The sequence below is a fragment of the Lotus japonicus genome, chromosome 1 (assembly GCF_012489685.1).
Source record: "Lotus japonicus ecotype B-129 chromosome 1, LjGifu_v1.2".
NCBI lineage: Eukaryota > Viridiplantae > Streptophyta > Magnoliopsida > Fabales > Fabaceae > Lotus > Lotus japonicus.
In genome coordinates, this window is record NC_080041.1 from 55,101,645 (window position 1) to 55,118,178 (window position 16,534).

General features: G+C 45.4%; 1 protein-coding gene across 1 annotated transcript; it reads left to right on the top strand.

Annotated features, from left to right (window-relative positions):
* Window positions 1-15,443: 15,443 nt before the first annotated feature.
* On the top strand, window positions 15,444-16,124 carry LOC130738963 (uncharacterized). The gene is made up of 2 exons (XM_057591147.1): window positions 15,444-15,653; window positions 15,723-16,124. Exons 1-2 carry the CDS (start codon window positions 15,444-15,446, stop codon window positions 16,122-16,124), a joined length of 612 nt encoding a protein of 203 aa, XP_057447130.1.
* Window positions 16,125-16,534: the final 410 nt, after the last annotated feature.

The following is a 16,534-nucleotide window of genomic DNA, read 5'->3' on the forward strand; positions in this document are numbered from 1 at the left end:
AGGCGAATCTAAACTCGGAAAAATTATCGGATCAAAAACTGTCGCAGGGGTATTTTGGTAAATATTTTTAGCTCAGAATTTCAAAATTTGAAATTCGAAAAAAAAATTGGATGGGGACGTCACCAACGACGTTTATGACAACTAATCCTACTAGCGCTAAGCTAAGTCGAGAGTTTTCAGTATAAAGGATGAAACTTTGTCTAAAAATGGGTATTTGGAGCAGAATTGAAACTCGGCGGCAATTCAGCGAGAATCGGCGAAATGTAATCCGCTAAACATGCTCTTGGGCACGTAGGGAAGAGGTTTAGATAGAAAGATGAAGTTATTTGGACAGTTTTTGCAAAAACCTCAAAACTTAGAGCACAGAAAGACATAGTGAAAAACGACGGAATTGATGATCAGAAGTAAGGATTAGCATCTATACCTCGATACCTTCAAGTAGCAATTGTCAGAGCAACGATCAAGCAAGAAACGGCGAAAATCTTCTCTTCCTCCTCCTCCTTGAAGCTCGCGGGTTTGGGTATGGAAATGGTGAAGGTTTTGCATTTTTTTTCCTATTTATAGGGGATGGAAAATGCGGGAAAATGAAAATTTCGCGATTTCGATTTTTCCGGCGCCATCCTCCGTGAATTCTAAGATAGGTTTTGGAGACAGAATTCCAAAACTTAAAAGAGGTTTCTTGGAATTAAGGTAAACAATCCAAAGTCGGTGTAAATCTATTTTACCCGAAAAACTACTTTTTGCAGTGGATGTCGGAAGAGAAAACTTCCTTCTGAAGAAAGATTGGAAACATCAAGAGAAATGGGTGTACGCGTGTGGAATCTTCATTTGAAGCTCCGAATAGAAAAAGTCTTCATCAACCGTTCATTCTAGGTTTCTTGAACTATCAGGGTTTTAGTTTCGGCAAACCTCCGAGGATTGGAATCGGACGTTCGTATATCTCAGGGTTTCGCATCGAAACGCTTGTCATGGAAGGATTAAGAGAAGTTCTAACATTTCTCTGAAGATTTTTGGAATTAGTTTCCATCGTGTCTTTAAGTGCAAATTAGCTATTTACTAGCGCTCTTGCCCTAGGTTTAAGCGTACACTAATCGTGCTATAACTTTTATCGACTTTGATACAATCCTTAGCCTTTTCCTGAACTTTCTCCTTCATAAATTTATTCCATTCAATAAACACTTGTTCAGGTTTTCTTTCACGATACATCAAACCTAATCGTGAATAGGAATTTTATTCCCTTATTCTAAACTTAAAAACTTGGGTCTTACATCCCTCGCCCAGGCGCGCCAGCTTGGGGTGACGAGTGAACCAGGGAATTGGGCCTTCTCCCGGGAGGCCCAACTGGCCCATTAGGAGGAGCTAAGGGCGCCAAGCCCAACTCCCGAATCTATAAATAGGGAGCGGTACCAATCATAAGGGACTCTTAGCTCATTTGAGAAATACAAGCTTGAAATTCAGTTATTTTCTCTCTCTAAGCGGTTACGCTCTTACTCCCTCTAGATTCTCACATCACGATCCTCTCACTATGGGTACCGTACCTCATCTCCATGTTCTGGGATAGAACATTTGGCGCCGTCTGTGGGAATCGGTAGATTTCGATTCCCGGACACGTGGAGTGTGATTTGGTTGAGAGAAGTTCGATTTTCCGTGCAATTCTCTTCAGTTTTCTGGGATTTTGGTTTAATTTTTGGTTCGCTTGTGAAGTCTGATGGAAACACGTCGCCGGAGACGCGACGGAGAGCAGGAGCAGCGGCGCGGTTCTCCACCACGTCGTGTGAGAGGCAGGCTGCGACGGGAACAGGTCCGCCGGGACGAGTCCGAGCAATTGACTCCTCCTCCGCCTCCTCCACCTCCTCCTTCTCCAACACCTCCTTTGCCTTCTCCGTCGTCCTCACCGAAGCAACAACGATCACCAACACACTCGCCAGGAGCCTCACGGGGAGAAACGCCGCCGCTTCAAGCTTCGATCACTGGTCGAGATTGGCAATGTCTGATCCGAAGTGTCGACGACATTCGGCAGCGGAACGATTACTTACAGGAGCAGTTGGAATATTATCGAGTCGAGCAACAAGATGAAGGAGAGCGGGAAGCTGAAGCTGTGGCGGAGTTTGAACCGTTCTCGGCGGCGGTAAGGGAGGTGGCTATTCCGGATAATATGAAGAACCTCGTTTTGGAAGCATATAGTGGCAAGGCCGATCCCAAGGAGCACGTGCTGTATTTCAACAAGAAGATGGTGATAAGTGCAGCTTCTGACGCAGTAAAATGCAGAATGTTCCCGTCAACTTTTAAAGGCACGGCGATGGCATGGTTCACGACCTTGCCTCGCGGATCTATCACGAATTTCCGCGATTTCTCGTCAAAGTTCCTTGTTCAGTTTTCCGCGAGCAAGAGCAAGCAGGTTACGATAGAGGACTTATACAAACGTGCGCTAGTCGGACGGGGAAACTCTGAAGCAATACGTGAAACGATTCAGCGCGGCGTCTGTTAAAATTGAGGAATCAGAACCACATGCTTGTGCGCGCGCTTTCAAGAACGAGTTACAACCAGGAAAGCTGAATAGTAAGTTGAGCCAAAAGCTGGCTCGATCGATGGCGGAGATCCGCGTGCGGGCAAACACTTACATTCTGGATGAGGAAGATGATGCTTTCAAACGAAAACGTGTAAAAACGGAAAAAGAGGGCGATCAGAGAGATGTGTCGCCAGTAGGAAAGCCAAGTAAAGAGAAAGGAGAAGGTGGTAGGCGGCGAGATATGAAGATAAAGTCAGGGGAAAGGACTGCGAGGGAACCGTTGTACCCAAGGAAGGAAAGCTTCGAACGCCGTCGCCCGTGGCATCAGACCGACTCCCGCCGGCGTGAGGAGTCGGGGAAGAGTCTAAACGCGCATTTGATAGAATTATTTAGGGAGCTCAAGGTGACGCATGCGGTCGAGGCGGGCGAGAAGGGAACTGACCCGCCTCGAGTGGCGGTGGACAAAACAAAGTGGTGCGAGTACCACCGCTCGGCGGGTCACGACACCGGAGACTGTTTCACTTTGAAGAACGAGATTGAAAGGCTGATTCGGGCGGGACGCTCGCAGTTAAACGACCGCAGTGACTGTTGGCATGGCGAGCGACAACATGGGAATCGATACAGAGGGGACCACCAGCAAGATGATCGCAGGCGAGATGATCGCCGTCGTACACCGACTTCTGACAAGAAAGAAACACTGGCAACAAGGAAGAAGGGGGAGGAGGAGACCTTCAACAAAGATCTCGAGCCACCGGTTGGGATGATAAATACGATCGCTGGGGGTTTTGGTGGAGGTGGCGACACAGCTTCGGCGAGACGAAGACATGTAAGGGCGGTGACGTCAATGCGAGAGTATGAGGCCCCATTTGGTTTCCATCACCCAAATATCGTGATATCATCATTAGATTTTGAGGGAATCAAGACGCATAAGGACGATCCGGTGGTGGTAATGGTAAGAATCAACAACTTCTGTTCTATCCATGAACATTGAGATGAGGTATAGTACCTAGAGTGTAAGGAACGTGATGTGAGATTCCTAGAGAGAATGAGAGCGTAACCGCTTTAGAGAGAGAAAGTAACTGAATTACAATCTTGTTATCTTGTTATTTCTCAAATGAGCTAAGAGTCCTTTACAATTGGTATTCATCCCCTATTTATAGATGTGGAGTTGTTCCTGGCGCCATTAACCCTTCCTAATGGGCCGGTTGGGCCTCTGGGTGGAGGCCCAAGTCCTTGGTCCGCTCGTCGCCCTGAGTTGGCGCTCCTGGGCGAGGGACCCTGGGGTCTCGCCCAGTCCACAAGTCCACAAGACACCGAGATCGAAGCATGGAGCTAAGTGTGTCTTTAAGCAGAAAGACTAAGGCGATGGTCATGAGAAACTAATTAATGCTAAAACTTAGAGTCTAATAACGGAGAACAATGGCCAACATGGCTCAGTAATTAAAACTTCAAAAATTAACATTTTGAACTTCTTGCTATGTTCCCCTGGCAAATCAAGTCTACAAGTGGACTTGTGGCGATGGCGCTTGGTTTGCTTGCCTTGTCACAGTTACGCACGTGCTCTGAATCGTGATATTTTGACGTGTGTTGAGCTTGTGCCGCGCGTAGCGCCCCAGAGTGGTGCAAAGGTCAGCAAATCTGTGGAATCTCAACTGCTATCTTTGAAACGTCTCTTCAAATCATAGTAAAACCTGCCAATTTGAATTCGAACCAATAAGCTTCAGCTGTTGTAACTTTTCATTTAATGCGTTGCCCCTATTTCCCGAAATCCGCGCCACACTCCCTTGAGTAATCATTCCACCTTTGCCATGATGGGGCACGATTTCCAAACCGCTGCTCATCCACCTTTTAAATTCTCCCACACCCCTTCATCCTCCACTTCTAGAATCCTTACAATCTGCTAAAGTTGACAACCTTGTGCCCTTTCCCCCTTTTCATCCTTATTCTTCCTTTTAGCAGAAATGAATTCCCAACGCAGTACCAAAGGATCCTCCCGATCCCGCAGCGCCGTTCCCGCATCTCCTCCCTTGGTTAACCCTCCTCCCCTCGGAGGACTTCCCCTTATTGAGAGCGAAATTGACGCATTCTGGCACCGGGTGTTCGCCACTCTGCCCTAGTCCACGAACAAAACCCCCACTCAAGGAGCTATCTGTCAACCCTCTTAGCAGTCCTCTGACAAGTCCGTTACTGAGACAGCCCGCTAGGCAGGTGGGCTTTGCCACGAGAAGTCTCTTGAAGATGTTCTCGTCACCGGGCGATGCATAAGCATCCGCCGGCCCTGGCAACATCGCACTGTTGAACAAGGCGTGGAAAAACCCCACTTCTTCTATGTCTACGAGTACTTTTTCCTCGACCTGGGGATCAAACTACCCTTCTCCCCCTTCATTCGCCAAGTGATGATGGAAATTAACGTGGCTCCAAGTCAGCTCCATCAGAACGCTTGGGCCTTCATTCGGTGTTTCGAGATTCTTTGCAACGCCGTTGGTCTTGAAGCAAAGACTGCCCACTTCTTCTACTTCTATGCCGTCGAGCCAAAATCTTTGAAGACCCCGACCCCCGGGGTGGATCTCTTTGAAGTCTCGTACGGGCCGGCAGCGCCTCTGCCCCTACAAGAGCAACATCAAGAAGGGACCTGGGCGCCGGTATTTCCGCATAATCGTGCATCCTACTTACCCTGAAGCTTTCACCCTTCGGGATGAGACTGCTCTGTTCCCCTTCTACTGGACCAAGAGCCCTCGCGACGTTCCGTTGCCGTCAGATGCATCGCTGAGTGATGACGATAAAGTCATTCTCGGCTTTTTCGCTGGGCTCCCCATCCTCGAGTGCTCACAGTTGCTTGAAGCCGCTCGCAAAAACACCCTCCACTCATTCCTAGGAGGAATGAACTTTACTGAAGCCGCACTGAAGCACGCCCTTGCTGCTAAAGCGTTTGAGTTCTCTCCCGTTTTTAACACTAATGGAATCAAGAGGAAACACGCTGCCGCAGATGTCGGTTGATCCCACGCTTGGATCTTCGATCGATGCCGCTCCTTCTTAAACGGTCGGGACAACCCCAAATGTTGCTGCTCCTGGGTCTGGCGAGTTTGTGCCAGACACCGTCCCTCCGCTGGAGATTGACGAGCTGGCCCCGAGGCCTACCGTTGATGCTGCTCAACCTTCCCCCACAAGAAAATCCCAAAAATCTGAAGGGGCCGACCCTGGCACAGATGGAAAGTCGGGTGTCGTGATTCCCTCGCCCAAAAAGCTGAAAAAGAAAAAGAAAAAGGTCAAGAGAGCCAAGGCCGCCAAGACCGGTGAAACATCTGCTCCTCGCCAAGGCATGGTGGGCGAGGATGGGCCTAACTCCGAGGGCGAGGCGGGACCCTCGCCCCTTCCCAAGGAGGGTGAGGCAGGACCCTCACCCCCTCCCAAGGAGACTCTTGTTGGTCAAAGTGTTCCTGAGGGCGCTGCCTCTGATTTCCCTCAAACAATCCTCCCTTCTGACCATCCATCCCATCAAGCTGGGGCAAGCTCATCCAGGGCCTCCCCGGTCCACACAGTGGGTCGTAGTGATGAGGATCAGGCTCCCGCCGCCTCACCTTCCCCTCGCCCTTCTTTCCCCGCAATCGGGGATCTGAACAAAGACGAGAAGGAAAGCTCTCTTTTAAACCAGCAACCCACTCCTGTCGACTTTATGCTGACTGATCCTTTCTTCGGTAATATGAAAGGAGCTGAAAATCCTGACCTTGATGGTATGGCACAAGAAGCCATTTCGAGCCTTTTGCGCGCGGGGTGTCTCTTCACCAAGTTATCCCAGGATTCAGCCTCAGCCGCTGAAGTTGAAGAGCTCCGCCAGAAGGCTGAGAGTTATCGTCTCGCCACACTGGAGGCGTATGGGGAGCGTGATGGGTTGCTAACTCAGGTGGTGGTCCAGACTACAAAGCTGAACAATTTGGGAATCGAGATGAACGGTCGCGAGACCGACTTATCCGCTTGCGAAGAGAGAATGGAGGACTTAAAGGATGAGCGGGATGATCTGCAGAAGGAGTTGGGGGCGAAGAACGAGGCAATCGCCGCGAGGAGGGCCGCTTGCATTGTTAAGGACAAGGAAATCGCGTTCCTGCGCAGTGAGTTGGGATCGACGAACGAGTCTCTCGCCGAGGTGAGGTCTCAATTAGAGACAAAGGCCAAAGCTGTTGTTGATGCAGAAAACCGTGCGGACTCGGAGATCAGAACTCTCTGAGCAAGGTTAGTGGCCGGGGCTACTACTGAGGCTGTAGAAGAGCGCGACCGTGGTTTTTTCCTCGCCAAGGCCCAAGTCCAGTATCTTTATGAAGGAATCAACCTCGGCGGAATGGGAGCCTTCAAGAGGGTTACCCCCCTCGGATTGGTCAGCCCTGATGACCCCTCAGGCTACACTATTGAGTATTTTGCGGCTGCTGAAAACGCAAGGGAAACAGAAAACGTTAATGCAGTTTGAGTATTTTGTATTGATTTTCTCTTACCTTTTGTAATTAACATTGCTCCGTGTTATTTAATGGAAGTTTGTCGTGATTTCACTTATCCATTTTTTTTTGTGTTCGCCCCTGTGCCTTTAAGCTTTGTATTTTGTGCCCGTGTAGCGATTTTGAATGTGTGCAGGTGGATGTAACATCCCACCAACCAGGTAAAGACCTCATAGGCGACGCGAAACCCTAGAAAGTCGGGATAGGTGAATATGAGCTAATAGTATAACTATACTATATGATATAAGTTTGTATATATATGTGTGTGTGTGTGTGTATGCGTGTATGCGTGATATTTTATTGTAGTACTTGTTTGCACGTAAATCGAGACATCGGTCAATCGACTTTAAATCGACCCGACAATAGAAGTACCAAAGACATGGTCGTAATAACCCCAATAAGAGGATGAACTCGAGATATAGGTAGGATAGGGCTAAATAGATGATCTGGTCACATCTCTTGGCAATGATAGATGCATTGTCTTAGAGTGATCGAAACCCGAATCAAGCTAAAAGAGTGATACCTTAATCACTCAAAAAAGATGATATTGAACCTTGAGAAGAGAAATACACTCTAATTCAGCACTAACAGACCTGAACCAGTATAATATTGCATCAGTGTTGTCCTGACATGGAAAATAATAAAGAAATCGACCAATCGATGCCTTAGGTTTTGTGTGAAACTGACCTAGGCATGCAATCAGCCATTACACCATGCCAACCTCACTTCTGAGTGCTTCTGAACCTTCCCAAGATTCCCCTACGAAACCCCAAGCCCTAGAATAATCCGCATGCATGAAAAGCCATTGGTGGTGCAACTTTGATTATGTTTAAGCTTGGATTAGTGAGATAATCAACCTACAACCTATATAAAGGGTACCACTCGACTCTGCATCTCACTAGCATCACATTGAGTGCCTTAGAACCCAGAGAGAGCCTGAGAGAAGGGAGTGGCCGAGAGGAAGTTCTTGAACTTCATCTCTTCGAATCTCTCAAACCAGAGAGAGTTAGGTCCCCATTCTTGTTCCATTGAGTTCCTGGAGAGGAGAGGAAGAGAACCGAGTAGTCTTGGTCAAGCTTTGGTCGAGAAACAACAACTTCACCATCTCCGGCGAAGCTTCGGCGAGGCCCCGACCTGTAACTCGCCATTTCGCCCATCTCCGAGCACTTCAGCGACACCCACGATCACCAATCAACTCCCCAAAGCCTGTAGATCAAGAACCTGAGCCCGGAATAGCACGGCGGTGACATTTTGAGACCCTCCGATCGTCTTCTCCGGCGAGCATCATCGTTTCCGGCGAGTAAGCTTCTGCAACTTGCTTGTTTTAGCTCGATTTCGATCCAAATTGATCCCTTAAGCCTGCTAGGACATAATTAGGAAGCTTTAGACTAGTTTTAGGACCTGAATCGTTGTGAATTGATGGAACCAATTCATGAATTTCGAAGCTCAAAATGAGCTATCGGGTTGATCAAAGGGCCACGAATTGATGTGCCAAATCGATCATTCTGCACTACTGGAAGGTCGTAGGAGCTTTTAGGATAGTTAATTGTAGCAATTAAGCCCTGAGGTGGAAAGCCCCAATTTCACCTCGCGGGCAGCTTTTGAAATCGTTAATTGGCACTGCTAGAGCGCCCAGAAGCTAAAATTGATGGTTTAATTGAACTCAGGAGGTAGAAAAATGTAGGAATGGACCTTTAATTGATAGTTTTAGGCTCAGTTTATTGTTTTCTTATTTTGCAAGTAATGCTTAATTGATTATGAACCCTTGGGTAGGAGACATGTTTGAATTGTGATTTTGATGATGGTACTGGACTGAGGTCAGGTGATTGATGATAGTATAGGGTCTGAGGTCAGAGATGATGATGTGGAAAGAGTTATGGAATTTAACTATTAAAAATGAAATTAGTTTGCATAATATGGCTAAATAATTAAGTTGTGGAATTTTGGATTAGTAATTAAGCTAAGTGGATAGTCTAACGTGTAATATCCCACCAACCAGGTAAAGACCTCATAGGCAACGCGAAACCCTAGAGAGTTGGAATTGGTGAATCTTCGCTAATAGTATAACTATACTATATAGTATACGTATAATATATATATGTGTGTGTATGCGTGTATGTGTGAATATTTTATTATAGTACTTGTTTGCACGTAAATCGAGACGTCGGTCAATCGAATTTAAATCGACCTTGCAATAGAAGTTTAAGCTTGATTTAGCAAATTAATCACCCTACAACTTATATAAAGGGTACCATTCGACTCCACGCGAGCCTAGCTACCCAGTGAGTGCCCTTGAACCTTCAGAGAGTGCCCAGAGAGCCCAGAACGAGAGTGAGACCGAGAGGAAGTTCTGAAACTTCCCCTCTTCGAATCTCTCAAACCAGAGAGAGTTAGGTTCCCACTTTTGTTCCATTGAGTTCCTGGAGAGGAGACGAAGAGAATCGACTAGTCTTGGTCAAGTTTTGGTCGAGAAACCACGACTCCACCATCTCCGGCGAAGCTCCGGCGATTCCTTGACCTGTAACTCACCCTTTCTGCCATCTCCGAGCACTTCAGCCACACCCACGATCACCATTCAACTCCCCACGACCTGTAGATCAAGTTCCAGTACTTGGAATAGCACGGTGGTGACATTTCACGACCCTCCGATCATCTTCTCCGGCGAGCATCATCGTTTTCTGCCGAGTAAGTTCTGCAACTTGCTCGTTTCAGCTCGTTTTCGATCCAAATTGATCCCTTAAGCATGCTAGGACATAATTAGGATGCTTTAGACTAGTTTTAGGACCTGAATTGTTGTGAATTGATAGAACCAATTCATGAACTTCGAAGCTCAAATTGAGCTATCGGGTTGGACGTTTGGCCGCGAATTGATGTGCCAAATTGATCCTCCTGTACTTCTGGAAGGTCATAGGAGCTTTTAGGATAGCTAATTGTAGTAATTGAGCTCTGAAGAGGAAATCCCCAATTTCACCTCGCGGGCAGCCTCTGAAATCGCAAATTGGCACTGTTAGAGTGCCCAGAAGCTAAAATTGATGATTCCATTGAACTCAGGAGGTAGAAAACTATAGGAATGGACTATTAGATGTTAGTTTTAGGCTCAGTTTATAGATTTCTTAGTTTGCAAGTAGACTTTGAATTAAGTGCTTAAAATAAGTGATTCTGAACCTGAGCATAAGCTGAGAACAGTAAAATGTGCTTAACAGAACCCAAAACCATTAGAACAATGAGCAAGAGAAGACTTAGAAGTTGTAGCTTAGTTATGGATTTAATTTACATAATATGGCTTAGGTAAGTGAAATAATTAAATAGAAATATTTTAGCTTAAGATAGATTAGTAGACTAATGACTTAGGAAAAATGAGGGCAGAGATTCATGATAGAATATGAGTAATGAGATCAGAGATGATAATGAAGAAAGAACTATAGAATTTGGGTATTAAAAATGAAATTAGTTTGCATAATATGACTAGATAATTAAGTTGTAGTATTTTGGATTAATAATTAACCTAAGTGGATAGTTTAATGACTGAAAAATGATTAGGTCAGATTAGTGGACATAAGGATATAAAGGTCACACCCTAGTTTGTTGAGACCAAGATCAAGATAGAGTGATACTAGTTTAATAGTTTAATGACTTAATAATAATAGTAATAATAATAACAATAATAATAACGAACGATGCAATGCCTTGATTAGCCTATCGTAACCCAAGCATAATCAATGATGCAGAGGGAGCTATCTCAGACCTACAAGATCCTCAATTGGTAAACGATAAAGGTAAGGGGGGTTATACAAGACCTTGTCTTGGTACACAACTCATAAGTAAATCGTTACTACGATAGAAAGCATATTATTATTTGCTTATGTGTTATTAGATGCATGATTGGATGTTGTACTTGAAGAGTGAATGTTGGATGAAATGTTGTGCTGAATTGCTGTTATTGTGACTCATGCTTGAAGTGTTGCACAGTAGAAAGGGATGACAGTACACTATGGGATATAGTGGTACTTAGGATTATGAGCCTAAATGGCATGGTATCAGGATTGTCTCTGATACGTTGAAGCATCTGGGGTAGTGGAAAGAGGGAAAGGATAATTCCCGATTTAATGAGTTATCGATACTTGCTTTTGGAAATTGACCTACCTATTACACCTTAGGATTATCCGTAGGATAGATAGAGTAAATAAATAAATAATGATAATGGAATAGGCAAGTGAGCCCTTTTCTCTAAGCGATTAAAAAGTACATAACCATTAAACGACGGATTAGAATTCCCGCTTGTATTCCTAAAACTACTTGATCTTATCAAAGATCCAACTTCTATAATAATTATGGTGTACTTACTCAAAGTAAGGCAACACATGCTTGTTTCTAATTTATTAGAAACTTAATGGAAGTATAAGGGAGAGACGATTGATACTTGAAAATACACTTAAGGAGCAACAAGGAGTAGGAAAGTACTGTCACTACCACTAAGAGAGTGGGAATACAGAGATGCCAAAGGTGGTCATGTTGAGAGATGAATTGACCCGGGATTTACGCGATGGCCCCACCTCTCCATCAGCTACCGGCAGGGTCCCGGAAAGGCCGGCCTGATGTGATGTAACAGGGACCGCATAGTCGTGTACTCCTATCTGTGAGCTACTGAGCGATCATTGTCCGGTAAAGAGTGGACTGTAAGGAGTGTCCATGTTCCCGAGACGACTTTCCGAAGATAACGAACCAATAGCTTCGGGCCCTTTAAATCATACTCATCACATGATAAAGAAAGTAATAAAAAGGTTGGCGATGAACTCACAATTTCCTACGAAGTAGTGAGAGAAGTCAATTCGAAGGACGAAGGAATAAGGTTGATTTAATCATATTGCATTATTACTTGTGTTTGTTAACATGTGTGTGATTAACGATAGGTTAACTTGAGTTTTAGCGTTTATCTTATCTGATGTGTATTATTGTGCAAAGTTACGTATGACTCACCCTTACACTTATTTTATAAAAGCAGATAACAGGTGTGACAATGAGCATCCCTCCAGTCCTCGCGATCCACGCTGATTTCCCGTCCCGTGATGGCTAGCATGTTTACCTAGTTACAGGATACTGCTTTTATCAGGGACTCACGATTTTGTGGTGCAGGGATCCAGGAGCAGGGCACATCGGTTTTCCCGTGACGCTCCCTATGGTGTTCTCATTCTTTCTGCCGACCCATGCTTAGCACGTTGGTCCGCAAAGTCCAGGCAGCCCATAGGTGCCATACCCACAGGCAGGAGAGCCTATGGAGACCGGAGAGCCTATCCCATGCGTACCAGTCATCGTGGTGAGTCCACAGGGATCTCCTGATCAAAGGGTTCTGCATACCCAGAAGTCTATGGGATCTCCTCCACGCCGGAGGAACTTGTCTTGCTTTCGGGTCACGGCCCGTAAGCGAGTGAGGTCCCCTAGATTCTCCCGAGATGCCAGGATTTACCGTCGCAGATTCCAGAGAGGTGAGGCGTCCGGAGACAGAGAGTCAGAGCAGGGTCCTATACCAGAGCTAGTGTCAGTGCCAGCAGCCGGTGAGGGAGTAAGTGAGAAGGATCCAGAGGAGGAAGATCCGAGGGGATGAAGCCGTATGGTCCGAGTTTCTGATGATGATGATGATGATTTATGTTTCTATTTCTGTATTTGATTTCCTGTACCAGACTATGTGCTTGAGGGCGCTATGTCCTCTTTATGTGTTGTCTTCTTATCTGTAGACTTATGCGGTGGATCCGTCCACCAACTATGCATGTTACGTATGTTATGTGTGGTTTATATCGTTGTTCTCCGTAGTCTTAGGTAAGGAGGTCAACTACCTAGGGATGAGAAGGGGGTGCGCGAGTACACTTTACTCTTGCGACCCCGATCTAATGAGAAAACCCTAAGTAGAAAAAGAAAAAAAAAATTTCACTAGTTCACGTCGCGTGCTCACTCCTAAGTGATGGAGTTAGGGCGAATTCGTCACTTAAGGAAGGGGGCGTGACATAATGACTCAAAAATGATTAGGTCAGATTAGTGGACATGAATATATAAGGTCACACCCTAGTTAGTTAAGACCAAGGTTAAGTTAGAATGGTACTAGTTTAATAGTTTAATGATTTAGATAATTATAGTAATAATAATTATAATAATAGTGATAATGATAATAGTAATAATAATAAATAATTTGATAATTTGATTAGCCCAATCATAACCCTCGCATAATCAATGATGCAGAGGGAACAATCTCAGACCTACAAGATCCTCAGTTGGTAAAGGTTAAAGGTAAGGGGGGTTATACAAGACCTTGTCTTGGTACACAACTCATAATTTAATCGTTATTACGATAGAAAGCATATTATTATTTGCTTATGTGTTAATGGATGCATGATTGAATGTTTTCTTCAAGAGTGAAAGTTGGATGAATTGTTGTGCTAAATTGCTATGATTGTGATTCATGCTTGAAGTGATGCACATTAGAAAGGGATGATAGTACGCTATGGGATATAGTGGTACTTAGGATTAATGAGCCTAAATGGCATGGTATCAGGATTGTCTCTGATACATTGAAGCATCCCAGATTTAATGAGTTATTGGTACTTACGTTGAAAATTGACCTACCTATAACGCCTTAGGGTTACCCATAGGATAGATAGAGTAAATGAATAAATAATAATGAGATAGGCAAGTGAGCCCTTTTCTCTAAGCAAATAAAATGTACATAACCATTAAATGGCGGATTAGAGTTCCCGCTTGTATTCCTAAAACTACCTGATCATATTAGAGATCCCACCTCTATAATAATTATGGTGTACTTACTCAAAAGTAAGGCAGCAGATGCTTGTTTCTAATTTATTAGAAACTTAATGGAAGTATAAGGGGGAGACGCTTGATACTTGAAAACACACTTAAGGAGAAATAAGGAGTAGGAAAGTACTGTCACTACCACTGAGAGAGTGGGAATACAGAGATGCCAAAGGTGGTCATGTTCAGAGATGAATTGACCCGGGATTTACACGGCAGTACACCTCTCATGTCTGTCTCGGCAGGACCCCTGAGGTCGGGATTGACATGATGTTTAAGGCAAAGAGTCGCGTCGTGTACTTCTGTCTGTGAGCTACTGAGCGATCATTGTCCGGTAAAGAGTGGACTGTAAGGAGTGTCCATGTTCCCGAGACGACTTTCCGAAGACAACGAAGCGATAGCTTCGGGCCCTTAAATCATACTCATCACATGATAAAGAAAATAAATAAAAAGGTTACCGATGAACTCACCATTTCCTACGAAGTAGTGAGAGAAGTCAATTCAAAGGACGGAGATATACTGTGGACTTAACCATATTGCATTATTACTTGTGTTTGCTAACATGTGTGTAATTAATGGTATGTTGGCTTGAGTTTTAACGCTTATCTTATCTGATGTGTATTATTGTGCAAAGTTGCGTATGACTCACCCTTGCACTTATTTTTATAAAAGTAGATAACAGGTGTGACAATGAGCTTCCCTCCAGTCCTCGCGATCCACGCTGATTTCCCGTCCCGTGCTGGCTGGCATGTTCACCCAGTCACAGATTATTGCTTTTATCAGGGACTCACAATTTTGTGGTGCAGGGATCCAGGAGCAGGGCATATCGGGTTTCCCGTGACGCTCCCTATGGTGTTCTCAGCATGTTAGTCCACAGAGTCTAGGCAGTCCACAGGTGCCGCCCCCACAGGCAGGCGAGCCTATGGAGACCGGAGAGCCTGTCCCAGCCGTACCAGTCACCGTGATGAGTCCACAGGGATCTCCTGATCAGAGAGCTCCGCAGACCCACGAGCCTATGGGATCTCCTCCGCGCTGGAGGAACTTTTCTTGCTTTCGGGTCACGGCCCGCAAGCGGGTGAGATCCCCTAGATTCTCCCGAGATGCCAGAGTTTACCGTCGCAGATTCCAGAGAGGCGAGGCGTCCGGAGACAGAGTTTCTACTTTTGATGATGATACTTTATGTTTCTACTTCTGTATTTTGATTATCTGTACCAGACTATGTGCTTGAGGGCTCTATGTCCTCCTTATGTGTTGCCTGTTTGTCTGTAGACTTATGCGGCGGATCCGTCTGCCAACTATGCATGTTCTGTATGTTTCGTGTGGTTTGCATCATTATTCTTCACATTCTTAGGTTAAGAGGTCGATTACCTGGGGATGAAAAGGGAATGCTCGAGTACACTTTACTCTTGCGATCCCGATCTAACAAGACAACCATAAGTAAAAAAAAAAAGTTCACTATTTTACGTCGCGTGCTCACTCCTAAGTGATGGAGTAGGGCGAACTCGTCACTTATGGAAGGGGGGCGTCACACGAGGTGGTATCAGAGCAGTGATTCGTCGACCTAGGGTTAGAGCCTTCTAGGGAGTCTAGAATAGGTAGTTAAGGTCATAGGAAACTAATCACCTTGTGAATTTCAGGAAAAGATGGCCGCAATGGCTAGAGCTATTGAACAACTCATCGCTTTCTTGACTGAGCAAGCGGAAAGAGCTGGGAATGGAGGTGGACACCAACCAGCAGAAGAGGATGTCTACCACGGATTGGACAAGTTTCTGAAGCGAGATCCACCAAAGTTTGAAGGGGGTTACAACCCCGACGGAGCATATGAGTGGATCCGGGAGTTAGAAAGGATTTATGAGACGTTGGTATGTGCTGACCCACGTAAGGTTGCTTTTGCTAGTTATTTGCTTTCATGAGAAGCTAGGACATGGTAGACTGGAGTAAGAGGGAGGATTACTCCAGCAGATGGAGCCATAACCTGGGAAATCTTCAAGAATACATTTAGGGAAAAGTACTTCCCAGTGGATGCGAAGGGAAGGAAAAAGATGGAATTTTTGGAGCTGAAACAAGGTATTATGTCGGTTGGAGAGTACGCAGCTAAGTTTGAAGAACTGTGTCAATTCCACCCACATTATAGTGCAGCGGCTGATGAGACCTCAAAGTGTGCCAAGTTTGAATATGGACTGAGGCCAGACATTAGGACTGCTGTAGGACATGACCAGATTCGGAACTTTGCTACTCTGGTGGAAAAGTGTAGGATTTTTGAGGAGAATGAGAAGTCCAGAAAGGAGTACTTGAGGGGACAAGGTGTTAACAAGGCACCAAAGAAGAAATAGGAAAGAAGGAAGCCATACTTTAGACCACCAGAGCAAGGGAGGAATCAGTTCGGGAATCGAACAGGAGGATTTGGATTCCACAACAGGACAAACAGATTCAATCCTAACAATCCATTCTGCGTGAGGTGCCGAAGGAATGGACACCGCGCTTCGGAGTGTAGAGTCGTGTTAGGGGAACAGGCTAGTACACAGGCTAGCGGAAATGGGAATCGAAACCCTACCGCTACAACAGGCGAGGGAAGTAACAGAGGTGCACCGACACCAAAGGATAACCGGAAGTTTGGACGACCCACGAATAAGGGGAAAGTGTTTGCAATGATGCTGGAGGAAGCAGTTGAAGCACCGGAACTTATCCAAGGTACGTGTTATGTTAACAGTTTTCCTTTAAGTGTTTTATATGATTCGGGTGC